The sequence below is a fragment of the Urtica dioica genome, chromosome 8, assembly GCF_054948205.1.
Source record: "Urtica dioica subsp. dioica isolate 48M chromosome 8, U.dioica_male_clone48M_v1_H2, whole genome shotgun sequence".
NCBI lineage: Eukaryota > Viridiplantae > Streptophyta > Magnoliopsida > Rosales > Urticaceae > Urtica > Urtica dioica.
The window spans coordinates 49,516,333-49,535,984 of NC_142763.1; the positions used below are offsets into that span (position 1 = coordinate 49,516,333).

Here is a 19,652-nt window from a genome sequence, read left to right on the forward strand (position 1 = left end):
AGTTGCAGAGCTCTGAGATCGTCTCTTGTATCGGTTTTGGCACAAAAGGGCGAATACCATCAGCCAACAGCCTCTGCATGATCACGTGACAATCGTGCGACTTCAAACCTGTGAGTTTCCTGTCAGCAGTTACATTTTTCTTCAAATTTCCAGCGAGCCCGTCTGGGAATTTAACAGATTGAAGGAACTCGGTAAACCGGTGTCTCTGCTCAAGCGTTAACGTGTACGCTGCTGGCGGTTTGTACCACCCATTCCTTTGTTGTCTCAAGTGCAGAGAAGACTTGATTTTCAAGTCCATCAAGTCAAATCTCGACTTCTCCGTATCGTAGTTCTTCTTTTCCAAGCTGAGCATCGTCCCGAGAAGATTCTCGCACACGTTCTTCTCTATATGCATGACGTCCATGTTGTGCTTCAACTCCAATTCTGACCAGTAAGACAACTTATAAAAGATGCTCTTTTTGGTCCAATTCAATTCGCACTCAGCACGTTTTCGTTTACCGATATTCTTGCCGGTTTTCGTGGAAGACACACTAGTCAACTGATCGAGTATGTCTTGCGCAGTCAACTTGACAGGTTTCAGGCGCTTCTCGTGACGATTTACGTAGTGATCAGTGCTTTTCCTCAATCGGTGAGGCGTAGGCAAGAATCGACGATGGTCATAGTAGACAATCCTGTTTCTGATTTTCATAGATGGCGTCTCAATGTTGCACGTGGGGCAAGCAAGATACCCTTGGCCACTCCATCCCGACAAATACGATCGAGCCGGAAAGTCGTTTATCGTCCATAGAAGCGCGGCACGCAACCGAAACACTTCATCGTTCGCCCCGTCTCGCACTTGGAATCCATTATCCCACAATTCTTTCAGCTCTTCAACTAGTGGTTCTAAAAATACGTCCATGTCTTTTCCAGGTGAGCTCGGTCCAGGTATCAAAAGCGTTAGCATCAAGTACTCTTTTTTCATGCACAACCAAGGTGGCAAGTTGTACGCAGTTAGTACCACGGGCCACATACTATACGCTAGACTCATTTCCCCAAACGGGTTGAACCCATCAGAAGCTAGTCCCAGACGTACGTTACGAGGCTCTGCAGCGAAATTTGGGTGTCTCTCATCTAGATTCTTCCACGTCGAACTATCTGCCGGATGTCGCAAAACGCCTTCTTCTTTGACGCGATCTCGTTCATGCCACTGCATCTCAAGCGACGTGTGTCGAGAAGCGTACAATCGCTTCAATCGATCTTTCAAGGGAAAGTATCGTAATATCTTTTGTGATACATTCTTCCCCGTTGGCGTCCATATGCTCTCATTGCAAATTGGGCACACTTCAGCTTTCTCGAGATCTTTTCGAAATAACACACAATTGTTGATGCACGCGTCAATCATATCGTATCCCATGCCGAAACGCTTCAGCTTCGCCTTTGCCTCGTAGTGTTTTTCCGGAATTCGATTACCAATTGGGTGAGACTTCCTCAAGAGCTGCAACAATTCTGTAAACGACTTGTTCGTCCAATGGTTCATGACTTTGATGTGCATCAACGAAACCAAGAACGACAAAGACGAAAACTCTTTGCACCCAGGGTACAATTCTGCTTCCAACTCAGCGAACAAATCTTCCACTTGCTCATCTGCACGCACTTCACTCGGAGTCGGATCCGTAAAATCGTCGAAGTCCTCGTGATCCATTATATCATGGAGAGCATCGTGCAATCCACCGACTCCTCTTTGGTTAGTCTCGTTGGCAGCTTCTATCATTAGACGTTCGCCGTGATGATACCATTCGGTGTATCCCGGAGTAAACCCCTTGTTCAAAAGGTGATTCTTTACGACCCCGATGTCCAGACATCTCACGTTATTGCAAGACTTACAAGGACAACGATAATGACCGTTTTCGTTCGGGAGTCTGCTTGCAACGCGGATAAACTCGTTAACCCCTGTTTTATATTGCAAACTCAACCGATTGTTCTCGGTAATCCAGTCCCTACTTGGATTTGACATTCTTCTGAATGAGACAGGAAATTGGGGGATAAAACTGAATCGTTAGAATTCATTTTGTAGGATTGAATTATTAGGAAATTGAGAGGTAAAATTGAGAGTGAATCGTTAATATTTGAAATTTAGAGTGAATTATTATGAAATTGAGAGTGATGAATTGTTAGGAAATTGATAGTGGATCGTTAATATTTGAAAGATTCGAGAGCGAATTTGTAATTTTGAAAGAGAAATTGTTAAGAATGAAAGAGAAATTGTGATTGACATGTATTAATTTTGAAAAGTGGTTAGAATTCGTTAATATATACAAATTCACTACTGATTTCATTAACGAGTTAACCAATTTCGACAAATTAGTTAATTCGTTAAAATATATTATCAAAAGAGTTAATTTTCTTGAGAAATACGTTTTATTCTACCGAAAATTCGGCAGAGTTTCCCCTAAAATATTGACTAACCAAAATCTGCAATTAAAACAAAAACACATATATAACCAACCAAGACTATCTTATTAACATACTAAATACTAAATTGAACCTCCGTAGCTCCATTGCAATAAATTTTCAATAAGTTTAAATTAAATTTAACATGTTACTAATTCATTTTAAAATATATTCATATATATTACTAATTAATCTAACTAAAAAAGTATTAAATTAATTAATTAACCAAATTTTCAACAAATTGCAATCAACTTAAACAAATCAACTTAAACATTAAATTACACTAACCACGTTACTAATTAATTTAATATATTACTTTTAACTTAATTAATAATCTAATCTAACATGTTACACATTATTAAAAAAAATTGACTATTACAATATGCTACTATTTTATCAAAGTTATATTATCATTTAATCTAACATGTTACTATTTTTATATATATTACTAATTAATCTAACTAAACATATTACTAATTAATTAATTAATTAAACGTGTTAACACCTAATCAAAGTTATATTTTCATATATATTACTAATTAATCTATATGAAATAATCTAAAAATATTAAATAATCTATAAATATTAATAATTACAAATAACTAACGTTTTTCCGAGGCGACGACGAGGCACTGAGACGACGAGGCTGCGAGACGACGGGGCTGCGGCGACGGGGCTGGTCGCGCCGGGGACGAGCGTTCAAAGAAACCACCGAAGCTGAAACATTTCAAAGAAGAAAATTTTTAAACAACCATTACGTTCAAATAAACCACCGAAGCTGAAACATTTCAAAACCACCATTCTAAAATATTTCATGTTAAAACAACCATTTCGTTCAAAATTACCTAAGAAACGAGTGTAAAATCGGATAACCATTTTTCAAAATCGTAGAAACAATTTTCGAAATCAAAGAAACCAATTTTTTTTTATAAGGAAAACTAAGAAACCCTAAATGGCGCGACGTACCTGGAGGACGGCGAGCTTCACGGCGTCGCGGGCTTCACGGCGTGGCGGGCTAGAGGCGGGGATGGTCGCGCCGGGGACGAGCGTCGGAGAGAGAGTCGGGCCTGGTCGGAGAGAGACAGAGTGAGATTGACGGAGAGAGAGTGAGACAGAGAGAGAGAGGGAGAGAGTGAGGCGTACCTGGAGGACGGCGAGCTTCACGGCGTGGCGGGCTGGAGGCGGGCTGGTCGCGCCGGGACGAGCGTCGGGCTGGAGGCGGGGCTGGTGGCGCCGGGGACGAGCGTCGGGCGCTGGAGGCGGGGCTGGTGGCGCCGGGGACGAGCGTCGGGCTGGAGGCGGGGCTGGTGGCGCCGGGGACGAGCGTCGGAGAGAGAGAGAGAGAAGACAGAGTTAGAGAGTGAGAGAGTGAGGTTGGGCGAAGAAGAAGACGCTCGGGTATATAAATACCCTAAAACTATTAGGTGCGACATTGTCGCACCTAATAGTCATAAGTGTCGCACCTAATATGACTTTTAGGTGCGACACTGTCGCACCCAATGTGAAATTCCAGAACCCAAAACATTCGGGGGGAACTTCTGACCGTTTTAAATTTTTTAACCCATTAGGTGCCACATATGTCGCACCTAATAGCATTGGGTGCGACTGGTGTCGCACCTAATAGTATCCGGTGCGACAATTTCATATCAGGTGCGACAACGTCGCACCGGATAGCCATAAACATCAGCGAAATTTTTAGGCGCATGGAAGACTATCAGGTGCGACATGTCGCACCTAATATGTTCTTAGGTGCGACATTTAGGTGCGACATGTCGCACCTAATACCCTTCCGCACCCAATATGTTAATTTGTAGTAGTGATTTCACACCTTAGTATTCTCATTTGAGAAAGTCAGAGTTCGGACTCACTATGTGATTCCGAACAGGGCCTATTGGTGAAGTACTAAGTTGTGAGTATGTCATGAGTAACTTTGTGAAGTTCTCATAGATATGGAATTCATGTACAAGATTGCTGAAATGCAATGTATGTCACCTCATGCTTTGTTCCTTGGAGTGTGAATAAATGAACTGGCCAGTGTCCAAATTGAGTCCTGACTCTTTTGGATGAAACAATGTGACTTGGTAGCTCCTCGTCAATACATTGTTTCTAACTTATCCACAAGCGACAAAGGAGTTGAGGAAATAATAGCTAGAAGGGTAAAATGGTAATTTTGTAAATCCTGACTAGCTGATGATATTTATGAAGGGTAACCATAGATAATATTTAGCAGATCCACTCATCACAATAAGGTTGAATTCTTGAGTAGAAAATAAATTCATTTGAACCTAGAGATTCTCTGTGTCAACTCTTTAGTGGAGTCAGTTGACATTAAGCTAAACATGGAAAAGGTTTGTGAACTTTTGAGTCCAAGTATGATAGCTCAAGCTTTGTTCATTTGGATCCATGAGGTCACTGTCACGAATCACATCGAGTGGGAATACTTAAACTGGAAGATAAGTCAAAACAAGAACGAAAATTGTCGAAAGGGTATTTTTGTCTTTTGAGATATAGGATGAAATGAATGTCAATAAATTTTTTTGACATGGTCATTTGATGACAAGTAACACTCGGCCATAATATGATTAAATGGGCCTTGTGGATTAATTTCATTTCATAAGAATTTTATTGAAAATTCTTAATGGGTCTTTTTCATGTTGTCATGAACAAGTGGAAAAGCTTCTAGAAGGCCTTTCTAGTATTAGAATAGGCGCCCACCACCCAAGAGGAAAGAGAGAATATTTTGTGCATAAATGTATCAAGATACTTGCCAAAAGAAAAAGAGGAAACAAATTTGCATGTGTATGCATTAGGGTAATCGGCCAAGTGAGAAAAAGGCAAGCCAAGGAACAAAAAAGTAAACAAATCCAAGCCTCTAGAAGGCTGCCTTGGGCGCCCAAAATGGAATGGGAAATAAGGGATTTTTGCTCATGAATATGTGATATTCTATAGAAGAGGAAACTACCTTATTGAAGGTAAAACCTCTCCTATAAATAGGAGCCCCATTCCTCACTTTTCATTCATCCAAAGTTTTAGAGATTGAGAGCTTCTCTCTCTAGACTTGGCCGCCCCTTCCTCTCTCTCTCTCTAGTTTATTTTCGATTTTTTGTTTTGGCACCTAGGTGCTCATTTGACCAAGTGTTTAGCTCTGCGACTTCAAGACTCGTTCTTAAGTCGTAGTGTTTAAAAGTGCCCACTCACTAATTCCTTTTCTCTCGAGTGATTTAGTGATAGAAACTTTCGTGGTTTCTCGAGGTGCCGAGGAAAGAAAGAGGGACGTGCTGTGAGGGGAGACGAGCGTTGAAACTTTCTAAGAGCTTCTCAAAGATCAAGCTTCAAGAAAGGTTAGTAAACTTCTTAGCTCATAATAGTTTTTAATTACGTGTACTTGCTCTTTTGTCTAGGTTAGTAAAAAACCGTTTTTACTTGAAAAAGAAAATTTTTAAAATTCCGCCGCTTACCGAAGCGTTAATTATTTTCTTAAACCCTAGATCGATTCCAAAAAATGGTATCAGAGCTATGGTCAAAGGTATGCATGTACATGTATTTAAAATTATGAGCTTGAAAATCGTTTTCAAAAGTTTACTAATTTTGTGACAAGTTAGAATTGTTATATTAGATTTTTTTTAATTTATTGCTCTTGCCTTTAAATTAAAAATCATGTTGTTTTTCTATGAGTTTGGGATGTTTTTAAAACACATTAGAATCAGTTCTAAAAGTTTTTAATTTTTTATATTGAAAAACGTGTTTTTAAGGTTTGAGAAATTTCGAGCAAAACTTTGTGACTAGTTTTGTTGTCTTACTAGTTTCTTATTTTTACTTGAATCGTTTTATGCATGTTGTTATTTCTTTTATATCTTGTTATTACCTTGCTAATAACACACCAATAAAAGCTTTAACAACATCTTAAAACGTTCCGTTACACTCGATTCTTTTTCGCACCTAAAAAGGACCAAGCTTTAATTATTTATTTTTCTTCGAGCTGGAGTAAACCCGCATTAAAAGTGGAATAACTCTCTACTCAGAAATCTAAATTTAATGATTCTTGAATCAAATTAAAGCTCTGTCTGTCCTCTGTCCAATGCCACCGGTTTCGGCTCAAAAGGACATCGGAGCCGCCAGTTATGCCGATTTTACTCCGAGGTGCGCGGCTGTTCCGAAACTCCAGTTTTTTAGAATTCCGGATTTTCAACCCCACTACCATGAGTTATAGAACTCTAATGAGAAAAATTTCTTGAGCAAAATTGTTTTTTCATAAGATTGTAAACATGATGTGTAAGATTAATATGTTTTGATTTTTTAAAGTTTAATTGAAATTTAATTTTTACAAAACTAGTTTGAATTTTGAAAAACAGTTTTCGCTTTCAAACTTGAAAAATATTTTGTCATCCAAATCAAATAAATTTTCAAAATGTTTTCAAAACTATATCTATATCACATATGTCCAAAATCTATATGCTCTTGAAAATTTGAGTGGGAGGTCTCCTTGTAGACAAGCCGAAAAATAAAAAGATGTGTAATCTCAAACTTTCAAGTGTTCGAGTGAGTTGAAGTTCACACTTCCCTCATGCACTTTCCCGAAATAGAAAATTGGAAAAGATCAAGTATGTACCTTGTGCCATTATGCACTAACACTGCTCTTAACACGATGATCTAGGATTCTCTTCTAGTTGTCCGCTCTATCGCTCTATAACTAGGAAAACCGTTTCCGAACTTATAAGAGTAGATGTACCAACTCCAAAAACTAAGTGGGAGGGTTATACTTGTTGTTTGTAACCCACGATCCCGAACACTAATGAAAAGTGCAATTGTCGCTAGACTAAGAGTCACCCTCGTGGCCCTCTCTTAAATGAGAGTACTCAAGGGCGCTTTGCACTGATCATTGCTCTATGAGCTAAATCCGAAAGTGAGACAATGAGACAAGACCTCCCCTCGGCGGATTGTTTTTCAAAGTCAATCTTTTGGACTAAGTGGCTGGTTACACACTTAGACCCAATCCCTAGTAATCCTCCCTCGAGGCTCTGCGAAAGGATGTGAGTGATCAAACCAATTTAAAAGGTGGCTAGTCAAAATTGATGTATTGACATCTTGGCTAAGCATTAATGATGTGTTATTTACTTATAAATGGAGATTTTTTGCGGCCTTCTCTTGAGGGAGTAAATTATCGTTTGGTTTATAACACCTTTGGATTTTATCAAAGTCTTAAATAAAACTTAAATCCTAAACCTAAGACTAATCATAAACTTGTTTCAACTTATATAGGCAATATGTCTCTCAACCTTCTCTCGTTCATCCTTTCCTCGAACAAACTCGAAAACAATGACTACGTAGATTCGAAACATAACCTCGACATAATCCTTACCAAGCACAAATAGGTACTCACCACCCCGTGTCCTCCTCTGACGAATAATGATTCAACTCAAGAGGACAAAGACGCCTTGGCGGCCTGGCTCTGCTCCGATGAGATTGTGAGGTGCTATATCTTAGCATCAATGAACAATTTGTTGCAACAACAACATCGTGACATCGAGACTACCACCGACATCCTCACCAATCTCCATGAGATGTTTGGAGGGCAAAGGCATCAAGCAAGGCAAAAAGCGGTCCAACAGTTTATGAATTGTCGCATGAAGGCTAGGACTCCTGTTGGAGACTTTATGATATTGATCATTAGTCATCTGAGATAAATGGAAATCCTAGGATCTGAGATTGATGGGAAGAATGTCATAGATGTGATCTTAGAAACTCTCCCCGCATCTCTTCATACCTCCAAGATGAACTACTCCATTAACAAGCTAGAGTACACAGTTACCAAGCTTATGGAGGAATTTCACACTGCTGTAGGTCTCACTAAGAGAAAGAGGAATCAAGGAGAGGCACATGCTGCTGAGCACAAAGCCTTCGCCTCTAAAAAGAACTATCCCGCCTATCTCAAAGCAAAGGAACATAGTATTGTACTAGTTACCGAAGCATGCTTAGTAGCTGATAATGTATCAACGTGGATTCTTGATTCCGCTGCAACTAACCATATTTGTTGTTCCTTGAATGGTTTCAAGAAAACCAAAAACTTAGAGGAAGGCGAGTTCTGTTTCAAATGGGGTGATGGGAGCCTGGTGTCTGTGAGGGCTGTGGGATCCGTGACGCTGTCTTTTGAAGACCGCACTTTAAACTTGAATAATGTTTATTTTGTTCCTACCTTTGGGAAGAACTTAACATCCGTTGCTCGTCTTCTTGAGCAAGATTATTGTTTAAAGTTCATTAAGAATGGAATTCGTATTTCGCTTCCTGATAATTATTTTGTCACTGATGCATGTATGAAGAATGCTCTTTTCTACATCTATCCCACTCAACCTTCACTCTTAGACACCGAAATAGATCATGATCTAATTAGGGAGCCAAAGAGGATCAAACTTTCTGAATCCTCCGATTTAACAAAATCAACACACCTATGGCACTTAAGACTTGGTCATATCAGTCTAGAAAGGATTAAGAGACTTGTGAGGGATGGTCCACTCCAAGCCTCTGCAATAGGTTCACTGCCTACTTGTGAATCCTGCATAGAAGGAAAAATGACTAAGCGACCTTTCTCTGATAAGGGTCGAAGAGCCACTGAGTTGCTGGAACTAGTACATTCTGATGTATATGGTCCGCTCAGCCAACAGGCACGTGGAGGATACGAATACTTCGTTACCTTCACCGATGATTACTCACGATATGGTTTTCTCTATTTGCTCAAACACAAATCCGAGACCTTTAACGTATTTAAGGTCTTTAGGGCTTTAGTGGAAAAGCAAACTGGCAAAGTGATCAAAACACTTCGATCTGATCGAGGTGGTGAGTATATGTCTGGAGAGTTCGATGACTTTCTTAAAGAAGAAGGTATTACTTCTCAGCGTACCGCACCTGGAACACCTCAACAAAACGGAGTGTCAGAGAGAAGAAACCGAACTCTTATGGAGATGGTTAGATCAATGATGAGTTACTCATCACTCCCTCTTTCCTTTTGGGGATATGCCCTCGAAACAGCCGCTTATATTCTGAACCAAGTTCCGTCCAAGACGGTTCCTGGTACTCCTTATGAACGATGGACTGGCCGTAAAGTGAATCTTGGCCGCATCAGAATTTGGGGTTGCCCTGCACATGTGCTAAGGCAAAAGACTAGCAAGTTGGCTAGTAGATCAGAATTGTGCTTGTTTGTGGGATATCAAAAGGAAACCAAGGGTTTCATCTTCTATAGTCTCGAGGACGATAAGACTTTCGTTAGCACGAATGCTCGTTTCCTTGAGGAGGACTTTATGAAGGATGCAAAACCTAGAAGCAAAATTGTGCTTGAAGAAAAGTTGGGTGAGGAAGCTTCTACCTCATCAGTAAGAACTGTTCTTACCCCAACTGAAACACAACCTAACTCATCAGAATCTCGTCAAGTAGTACTTAGACGTAGTGGGAGGGCTACTCAAAAGCCTGACAGGTACATGTCTTATGGAGACTCTCTTGTAGCCGTCTCCGACATGGATGATCCTGTTTCCTATAGCCAAGCGATGGCTTGTTCTGAATCAAACCTTTGGCTTGACGCCATGAAAGTTGAAATGCACTCGATGTATATCAACAAAGTCTGGAAACTTGTAGACCTTCCTGAAGGGATTAAACCCATAGGGTGTAAGTGGATATACAAGAAGAAAAGGGGTCCTGATGGGAACGTCGAGACGTTCAAAGCACAACTTGTGGCAAAGGGTTATACCCAACAAGAAGGGATTGACTATGAAGAAACCTTATCGCCAGTCGCGATGCTTGAATCCATCCGCATACTCCTATCCATAGCTGCAGCTCTCGACTATGAGATCTGGCAAATGGATGTCAAGACAGCCTTCCTGAATGGCAATCTTGACGAGCGTATTTACATGGCTCAACCAGACGGTTTCGTGGAAGAAGGTCGAGAGACCAAGGTTTGTGAGTTGCTTAAGTCCATCTATGGATTAAAGCAAGCATCTAGGTCATGGAATATTAGATTCGATGAAACTGTAAAGAGTTTTGGCTTTGAACAGTCAATAGATGAGCCTTGTGTTTACAAGTTAATACACGAATGCAAAGTTGTGTTTCTGGTACTATTTGTCGATGATATACTACTCATTGGTAATGACGTGGGTAAGTTATCTGAGGTTAATGTCTGGCTGGCAAAGCAATTCGATATGAAGGATCTAGGAGAAGCCGCGTACATTATGGGGATCCAAATCTTTCGAGATAGGAAAAACCAGACCCTGTCGCTCTCTCAAGCATCTTATATTGATAAGGTGATGGATCGCTTCTCGATGCAAGACTCCAAGAAGGGTCAAACACCCTTTAGGCATGGAGTCTCACTCTCTAAAGACCAGTCTCCCAAGACTGCACAACAGATTGAAGACATGAGGAAAATTCCTTACGCCTCTGCCGTAGGAAGCCTCATGTATGTTATGCTTTGCACTAGACCTGACATATGTTTCGCCGTTGGCGTAGTTAGCCGTTTCCAATCCAACCCTGGACTCGAGCACTGGATTGCTGTTAAGCATGTTCTTAATTATCTTCGAAGAACTAGGAACTTGATGCTTACATACTCAGGTACTGACCTGACTATGACGTGATATACCGACTCCGATTTTCAAGCGGATAAGGATTCCAGGAAATCCACTTCAGGATCTGTGTTCATCCTTAATGGTGGAGCTGTTGTGTGGAGAAGTATTAAGAAATCTTGCATTGCTGACTCCACAATTTAAGCAAAATATGTGGCTGCTTGTGAAGCATCCAAAGAGGCTGTATGGCTTAGAAAATTCCTTAAGTATTTGGAAGTTGTTCCAAACGTCGACGAGCCCATGACCCTTTATTGTGATAATAGTGGGGCTGTCGCTAACTCAAAGGAACCTAGAAGCCATAAGCGCTCTAAGCATATTGAGAGGAAATACCATTTGATTCGAGAGATCGTGCAGCGCGGAGACGTGGAGGTGAAGTAGATCTCTGGCAGATCCATTCACTAAGGCCCTAGCGAACAAGGTCTTCGACCAACATCGAGAGGGATTAGGCATGAACGACTACACACATCTTCTTTGAGTCAAGTGGGAGTTTGTTGTCAATGGTGCCCACAAGAAGAGTTGTAGTGTGTATTTATGTACATTTGATGTCATATAGTCTTATGAAGACTCTTGCTTGTAATTGCTTATTCATTAATAAAAAGTTGAAACGTTCATTCAATCTTCCTTGTCTGAAGCTTTATAATAAAACCTTAGTCTTTTAGTCCATAAACAAACTTAACAACTTACGAAGAGACAAATGTAGATTTGCATGAACAAACTCTTCGTAGTTTGCTTAAAACGATATATTCGCAATCTAAGGGTCAAAGGACTATTGACCTCAGTATGATTGTTAGGAGAATCTATGATGTCTGGTTATGGGGCATTGAGAGTTGGAGACTCTATAGTTCTTCTAGGTATCTTCTGAAGGTACTGAATTGACCAGTGCACTTCTAGAGACAAGATAAGAACAAACCATTTAACCTCTTATGTCTCGAAGTCACTATGTATGAATTGCATCATGCTTACCTTAATCCTGAAATGAAACATGTAATTTCACACCTTAGTATTCTCATTTGAGAAAGTCAGAGTTCGGACTCACTATGTGATTCCGAACAGGGCCTATTGGTGAAGTACTAAGTTGTGAGTATGTCATGAGTAACTTTGTGAAGTTCTCATAGATATGGAATTCATGTACAAGATTGCTGAAATGCAATGTATGTCACCTCATGCTTTGTTCCTTGGAGTGTGAATAAATGAACTGGCCAGTGTCCAAATTGATTCCTGACTCTTTTGGATGAAACAATGTGACTTGTTAGCTCCTCGTCAATACATTGTTTCTAACTTATTCAAAAGCGACGAAGGAGTTGAGGAAATAACAGCTAGAAGGGTAAAATGGTAATTTAGTAAATCCCGACTAGCTGATGACATTCATGCAGGGTAAACATAGATAATATTCAGTGGATCCGCTCATCATAATTAGGTGGAATTCTTGAGTAGAAAATAAATTCATTTGAACCGAGAGATTTTCAGTGTCAACTCTTTAGTGGAGTCAGTTGGCATTAAGCTAAACTTGGAAAAGGTTTGTGAACTTTTGAGTCCAAGTGTTTAGCTCAAGCTTTGTTCATTTGGGTCCATGACGTCACTATCACGAATCACATCGAGTAGGAATAGTTAAACTGGAAGCTAAGTCAAAACAAGAACGAAAATTGTCGAAAGGGTATTTTTGTCTTTTGAGACATAGGATGAAATGAATGTCAATAAATGTTTTTGACATGGTCATTTGATGACAAGTAACACTCGGCCATAATATGATTAAATGGGCCTTGTGGATTAATTTCATTTCATAAGAATTTTATTGAAAATTCTTAATGGGCCTTTTTCATGTTGTCATGAACAAGTGGAAAAGCTTCTAGAAGGCCTTTCTAGTATTAGAATAGGCGCCCACCACCCAAGAGGAAAGAGAGAATATTTTGTGCATAAATGTATCAAGATACTTGACAAAAGAAAAAGAGGAAACAAATTTGCATGTGTATGCATTAGGGTAATCGGCCAAGTGAGAAAAAGGCAAGCCAAGGAACAAAAAAGGAAACAAATCCAAGCCTCTAGGAGGCTGCCTTGGGCGCCCAAAATGGAATGGGAAATAAGGGATTTTTGCTCATGAATATGTGATATTCTATAGAAGAGGAAACTACCTTATTGAAGGTAAAACCTCTCCTATAAATAGGAGCCCCATTCTTCACTTTTCATTCATCCAAAGTTTTAGAGATTGAGAGCTTCTCTCTTAGACTTGGCCGCCCCTTCCTCTCTCTCTCTCTCTAGTTTATTTTCGATTTTTTGTTTTGGCACCTAGGTCCTCATTTGACCTAGTGTTTAGCTCTGCGACTTCAAGACTCGTTCTTAAGTCGTAGTGTTTAAAAGTGTCCACTCACTAATTCCTTTTCTCTCGAGTGATTTAGCGATAGAAACTTTCGTGGTTGCTCGAGGTGCCGAGGAAAGAAAGAGGGACGTGCTGCGAGGGGAGACGAGTGTTGAAACTTTCTAAGAGCTTCTCAAAGATCAAGCTTCAAGAAAGGTTAGTAAACTTCTTAGATCATAATAGTTTTTAATTACGTGTATTTGCTCTTTTGTCTAGGTTAGTAAAAAACCATTTTTACTTAAAATTCCGCCGCTTACCGAAGCGTTAATTATTTTCTTAAACCATAGATCGATTCCAACAGTCAGGCCAGACAAAAATCAGTCAGACAGTTTATGAACTGTCGCATGAAGGCTAGGACTCCTGTCAAGGACCATATGATGCTGATCATTAGTTACCTTAATGAAATGGAAATCCTAGGATCTCAGATTGATGGGGAGACTAAAATATATATGATCTTGGAAACTCTCCCTGAGTCTTTTACTACCTTCAAGCTGAACTACTCCATGAATAAGCTAGAGTACATTGTTACCGAGCTTATGAAGGAGCTTCACACTGGTGAAGGTCTCACTAAGATAGAAAGAGGAATCAAGGAGAGACACATGCTACTAAGAACATAGCCTCCACCTCTAGATCCAAGAAGAGACCTCACAAGGCCAAGTAGAAGAACTGTCCTACCTACCTTGAAGCAAAGGAAAATAGTAATGTACTTATTACCGAAGCATGCTTAGTAGCTGATAATGTATCAACGTGGATTCTTGACTCCGCTGCTACTAACCATATTTTTTGTTCCTTGACTGGTTTCAAGAAAACCAAAAGCTTAGAGGAAGGTGACTTCTCCTTCAGATGGGGTGATGTGAGCTCAGTGTCAGCAAAGGCCGTGGGATCAGAGGCTATCTTTTGAAGATCAAACTCTAAACTTGAATAGTGTTTATTTTGTTCCTTTCTTCGGAAACACTAGTACAAAAAATAGCATTGGGTGCGATTTTTTTCGCACCCAATGATACCTTTAGGTGCGACTTTAGGTGCGACTTTTTCGCACCCGAAAGTTCGCACCTAAAGGTCATGGGTGCGAAAAGTTGCACCCGAAGGTCATAACTTTTAGGTGCGACTTTTAGGTGCGGTTTTTCGCACCTATATTCGCACCCATAAGTCAGAAAAAATGTGCGAAAAAGTCCGCGGGTAGGCCAACGGGTGCGACCAGTCACACCCGTTGGCCAACGGGTGCGACCAGTCACACCTGCTACCTCCTCGTCCACTGCCGCTCGTACGCTCACTCCCGCTCGTACGCTCTCGCTGGAAATCTACTGAAGCTGGCGGCGTCGTTTGAGCATCTGCCATTGAAATTGATGGCGGCGTTGTCTGATGCATAGGGTGCATCTGAGGCGACGGCGTCGTCTGATGCATCTGTGGCATCGTGCCGGGCGACATCTGAGGCATCTGTGGCATCGTGCCGGACGATATCTGAGGCAAGGGCGAAAACTGCTGCGTGAACGCGAACATTTGTCACTGCATCTCCTCCATCTGCTGTTGGTTGGCTCGCCTCATCTCATCCATAGCGAGTTGTTGTGCCGCCACCTGAGCTTGGAGCTCGCCAACCACTGGATCTGGAACGCGGCGCCGCGACGAGCCTGAGCCTGACGACGAGCTTTCGTCCTGAGCCTGAGCAATAGCCCAAGTTGATCTCGGGACCGTTGGACCTATTCCAACGTACCAATCTTGACGGTTCCCGAGAATTTCTAGCATTGCGTGCTCATCTGCATCGTCCTGGTTAAAGACTACGCCTTGCTCTTCTGCTTGTCGCTGAAGATCCGCCAGTAGAGTAACTATCCGCGCCTTTACACATAAAAAAAATTATTAAAAATTAATTATTATGTAAGTAACGTAATCTTAATTATCACATATGACTTACATGTGCTCGTCTCGCCCAATCTGTCGTCCATTCACCTTTTCTATTATGGTGTTTTTGCTCCCACGTCGTTAACGCGGAGCCCAAAGTCCCATCATCCTTACTCTGCAATTGTTATGAAAATATTAGTATTGAATTTATTTCAAATTAAGTATTTCAAAATTAGAATAACTTACGTTCAAATGACGATGAGCCAAGAAAGAAAGAGATCCTTGAATCGACCTCGTCTTCTTCTTCTCCGAATTCTCCTTGTTGCGATTAGACTTTTTCTGCAAATAATTAATTTTGTCATTATTCAATCTGATAAAGATATTGTGATTTATTACAATCATACATTCTGTACCTTCCAATCGTCAGTTGCAAACTCGTCTACCACCGCCTCCCAATCCTCTTTCTTATATCCCGGTGGTGTTTCCGCCTTAGCGTTTTCTGTGCTCCCACAAAACTCCAACCTGAACTTCTCTGATAGCTTGGACTTCTGGTTGCGTCGCCTGATCTTGGCATTCCGAATGATAGTCTGATCAATCGTATTCTGATAGCAATCCGCAGGCAGATCCTCGCCGGTGTTAGGATCCGTGTACACAAATTTGAACTCCGAATGAAGTGCGCTCAAAATAGCAGCCAACATCTTGGGCGTCACTTCACTCCAATCACGAGTCGTAGGCGGGATATGTGATTTCACCAAAGCACCGAGGCGGTTGTTAAATAGTCCAACCTTTTTATTTTCTTTCCTTATCTCTTGATAGAATGTTTGGTTTATTGGGTCCCACTTGACCACCTTCGCACCCGGTACACCCTGTGTTGCTCGCGCTGACGTCGAGCCGTGAAAAAAGCAGGTGTAAATATCATCTCATGCTTACATAAGATCTCGACGATAGACTCTTGCGCTCCTTCAAGATCTTCGGCTCTTAATGTTCTCGAACTTATCAACTTGAAAAAGTTGCAAAGCTCAGTGATCGTATCATGTATTGGTTGTGGCACAAAAGGACGAATACCAACAGCCAACAATCTTTGCAAGATCACGTGGAAATCATGCGACTTCAAACCTGTGAGCTTCCCATCAGTTGTCACATTTTTTTTTAAATTCCCAGCGAGACCATCGGGAAATTTGACAGATTTTAAGTACTCTGTAAATCGCTGTCTCTGCTCAAGGGTCAAAACGTACGACGCTCGCGGTTTGTAATACCCACCCCCATTTGGTTCCAAGTGCAAAGCGGTCTTGATGCCCAAGTCCATCAAGTCAAGCCTCGCCTTCTCGATGTCATAATTCTTCTTTTCCAAGCTGAGCATCGTCCCGAGAAGATTCTCACACACGTTCTTCTCTACGTGCATCACGTCCATGTTGTGTTTCAACTGCGACTCAGACTAGTACGGCAACTCGTAAAAGATGCTTTTCTTGGTCCAATTCAGTTCGCACTCAGCTCGCTTTCATTTTTTGCCTACAGAGGCAGCGTGTTTGCCAGTAGTCGTGCAAGAAACACCAGCCAACTGAGCGAGTATGTCTTGCGAAGTCAACTTCTCGGGTTTATTTCGTTTCTCGTGCTTATCTTTGTAGTGATCGTTGCTTTTCCTCAATCGGTGACGTCTTTTTAAGAACCGACGATGGTCGTAGTAGACGATCCTGTTTCTGACTTTTAGGGACGGCGTGTCAAAGTTGCACGTAGGGCAAGCGAGATACCCCTGGCCGCTCCATCCCGATAAATACGATCTAGCCGGAAAATCGTTTATCGTCCAAAGTAACGCGGCACGCAACCGAAACACTTCATCTCAGGCTCCATCACGAACGCGGACTCCATTCTCCCACAGTTCTTTCAACTCTTCAACCACAGGCTGCAAAAAAACGTCCATATCTTTTCCTGGTGAATGGGGCCCCAGGATCAGAAGCGTGAGCATCAGGTACTCTTTCTTCATGCACAACCAAGGCGGGAAGTTGTACGCCATAAATACTACAGGTGACATGCTGTATGATAGGCTCATATCCCCAAACGGGTTGAATCCATCCGCAGCTAGCCCAAGCCGCACGTTACGAGGCTCTGCAGCAAAACCTGGGTATCTCTCGTCCAAATTCTTCCACGCTGTACCATCAGCAGGATGTCGTAGAACGCCAGCTTCCCTGACGCGATCTCTTTCGTGCCACTGCATATGAAGCGCTGTGTGTCAAGATGCGTACAGTCGCTTCAATCAATCTTATGCGGTATCTTCTTACCAGTTGGCTTCCATCTACTCTCGTTACATATCGGGCACACGTCGACGTTCGCGAGATGTTTTCGGAATAGGACACAGTCATTAATGCACACATCGATCATCTCGTATCCCATGCCAAAACGCTTCAGCTTTGCTTTTGCCTCGTAGTGCTTCTCCGGTATTCGATTACTGGCTGGATGAGACTTCCTCAAAAGCTGCAGCAGTTCTGTGAATGACTTGTTCGTCCAATGGTTCGTGACTTTAAGGTGCATCAACTGAACCAAGAATGACAACGACGAAAACTCCTTGCATCCAGGGTACAATTCCGCTTCCAACTCAGCGAACAAGTCTTCCACTTGCTCCTCCGCACGCACATCGCTCGGAGCCGGCTCCGTAACACCATCAAAATCCTCGTGATCTCTTATATCCTCCACAGCAGCATGTATTCCTCCTACTCCTCTCTGGGCTGTTTCTCCGATGGGGACTTCTTCAAGATGACCGACGGAACGCACGACCTCGCCATGATGATACCATTCTGTGTAGCCCAGGGTAAACCCTTTGTTTAGCAGATGATGCCTTACAACCCCAATGTCGTGCCATCTCACGTTGTTGCAAGGCTTGCATGGACATCGATATTCGTAATTATCGTTCGGAAATCTTCTTGCAGCGCGGATAAATTCATTAACTCCGATTTTATACTGCAAGGACAACCGATTGTTCTCGGTGATCCAATCTCTACTTGGATTGGACATTGATTTCGCTAAACGAAAGAGAAAATTAACAATTATTAATAGTTGTTGCTAAGGTACGAAGACGACTGAAATCGATTACTTATGTTGGCGCTGATGCCGAATAGTGCGGCTTAAGAGTTATTACTAATTAAGGGACGAAGAACTATAAAGGTAAAATTATGAATTTTATGTTATTTGAAGTCGATATGAAAAAATTAGGGTTTTGAGAATAATTGGTTGGAAACTCTACCGAAATTTTGGCAGAATTTCCCCTATAATTCTAACAAACGAAAAACTTGCAAACTCATTTAAAAATCATATACAAATCATCCAAAACTATCTTCATAATCAACTAAACCCTAAATCGAACCTCCGTGGCTCGATTACAACAAAAATTCAACAATATCAACTCATCTATCAAAAATATGTTAACTAAAACTAAATTATACAATAACTCAACTAAATTCAATTTCATGATTAACAATTGAACAAATAACTTAAATCACTACTACAAATGTTGGATTATACAACCCACTTTTTACAACGCTTAACATAAGCGTTGTAGAAACTAGGGATTCTACAACGCTTCACATAAGCGTTGTAGAAACATAGTGTTTCTACAATGCTTATGGCTAAGCGTTGTAGAATCTCGGTGTTTCTACAACGCTTACAGCTAAGCGTTGTAGAAACTTTGTTATTCTACAACGCTTTTGTTAAGCGTTGTAGAAGTACATAAATTTTAGATTTTCCACAACGTTTACACTATCCGTTGTAGAATCCTCGCCGCGGCACCACGTGATTTATGCCTCGGCGAGAACTTTCTACAACGCATGGTAAAAGCATTGTAGAAGGATGCGCCTCGCCGCGGCACAATTTCAACGTCGCCGCGGCGAAACGTTCTACAACGCTTGTTAAGAGCGTTGTAGAATCTATTCGCCGCGGCGACATAATTTCGCCGCGGCTAGAAATATCCTTTGCCGCGGCGAGGTAGATACCGTGGCCAAGCAGTTTTTTTAGAAACTGTCTCGCCGCGGCGAGTGAGGATCCTCGCCGCGGCGAGACTTTCCTACAACGGTTATAACATCCGTTGTAGGAACACCTAGCCGCGGCAAAGACATATTTTCGCCGCGGCTAGGGTTTTCAGGTTTTCACTATAAAAGGCCGTTTTCAGTTTTTTTCTCATTTTTTCCAATACACACACACGAGACAACCATTTTCGGCCGCATCTCTCCAGTTTTTTTCTTTCAAAATCCCTCGCCACGTCCTCGCCGCCCCAAAATCTCGCCGTCGCCTTGTCCTCGCCGCCATCTCTCTCTCGCCTTGTCCTCGCCGTCACTTTTCTCTCGCCGAGTCCTCGCCGTGCTTCCTCTCGCGCCTCTCTCTCTCTCTCTCTCTCTTGCCGCCTCATTGTAAGGTATGATTTTAAAAGTTTTTTAAGGTGTATATTG

At 41.6% G+C, this 19,652-nt stretch overlaps 1 protein-coding gene across 1 annotated transcript; it reads right to left on the reverse strand.

Annotated features, from left to right (window-relative positions):
• Positions 1–14,850: 14,850 nt before the first annotated feature.
• On the reverse strand, positions 14,851–16,138 carry LOC149389992 (uncharacterized). The gene is made up of 3 exons (XM_089622789.1): positions 16,085–16,138; positions 15,293–15,394; positions 14,851–15,216 (listed from the first exon to the last, which is right to left on the reverse strand). Exons 1-3 carry the CDS (start codon positions 16,136–16,138, stop codon positions 14,887–14,889), a joined length of 486 nt encoding a protein of 161 aa, XP_089478915.1. The 3' UTR covers positions 14,851–14,886.
• Positions 16,139–19,652: the final 3,514 nt, after the last annotated feature.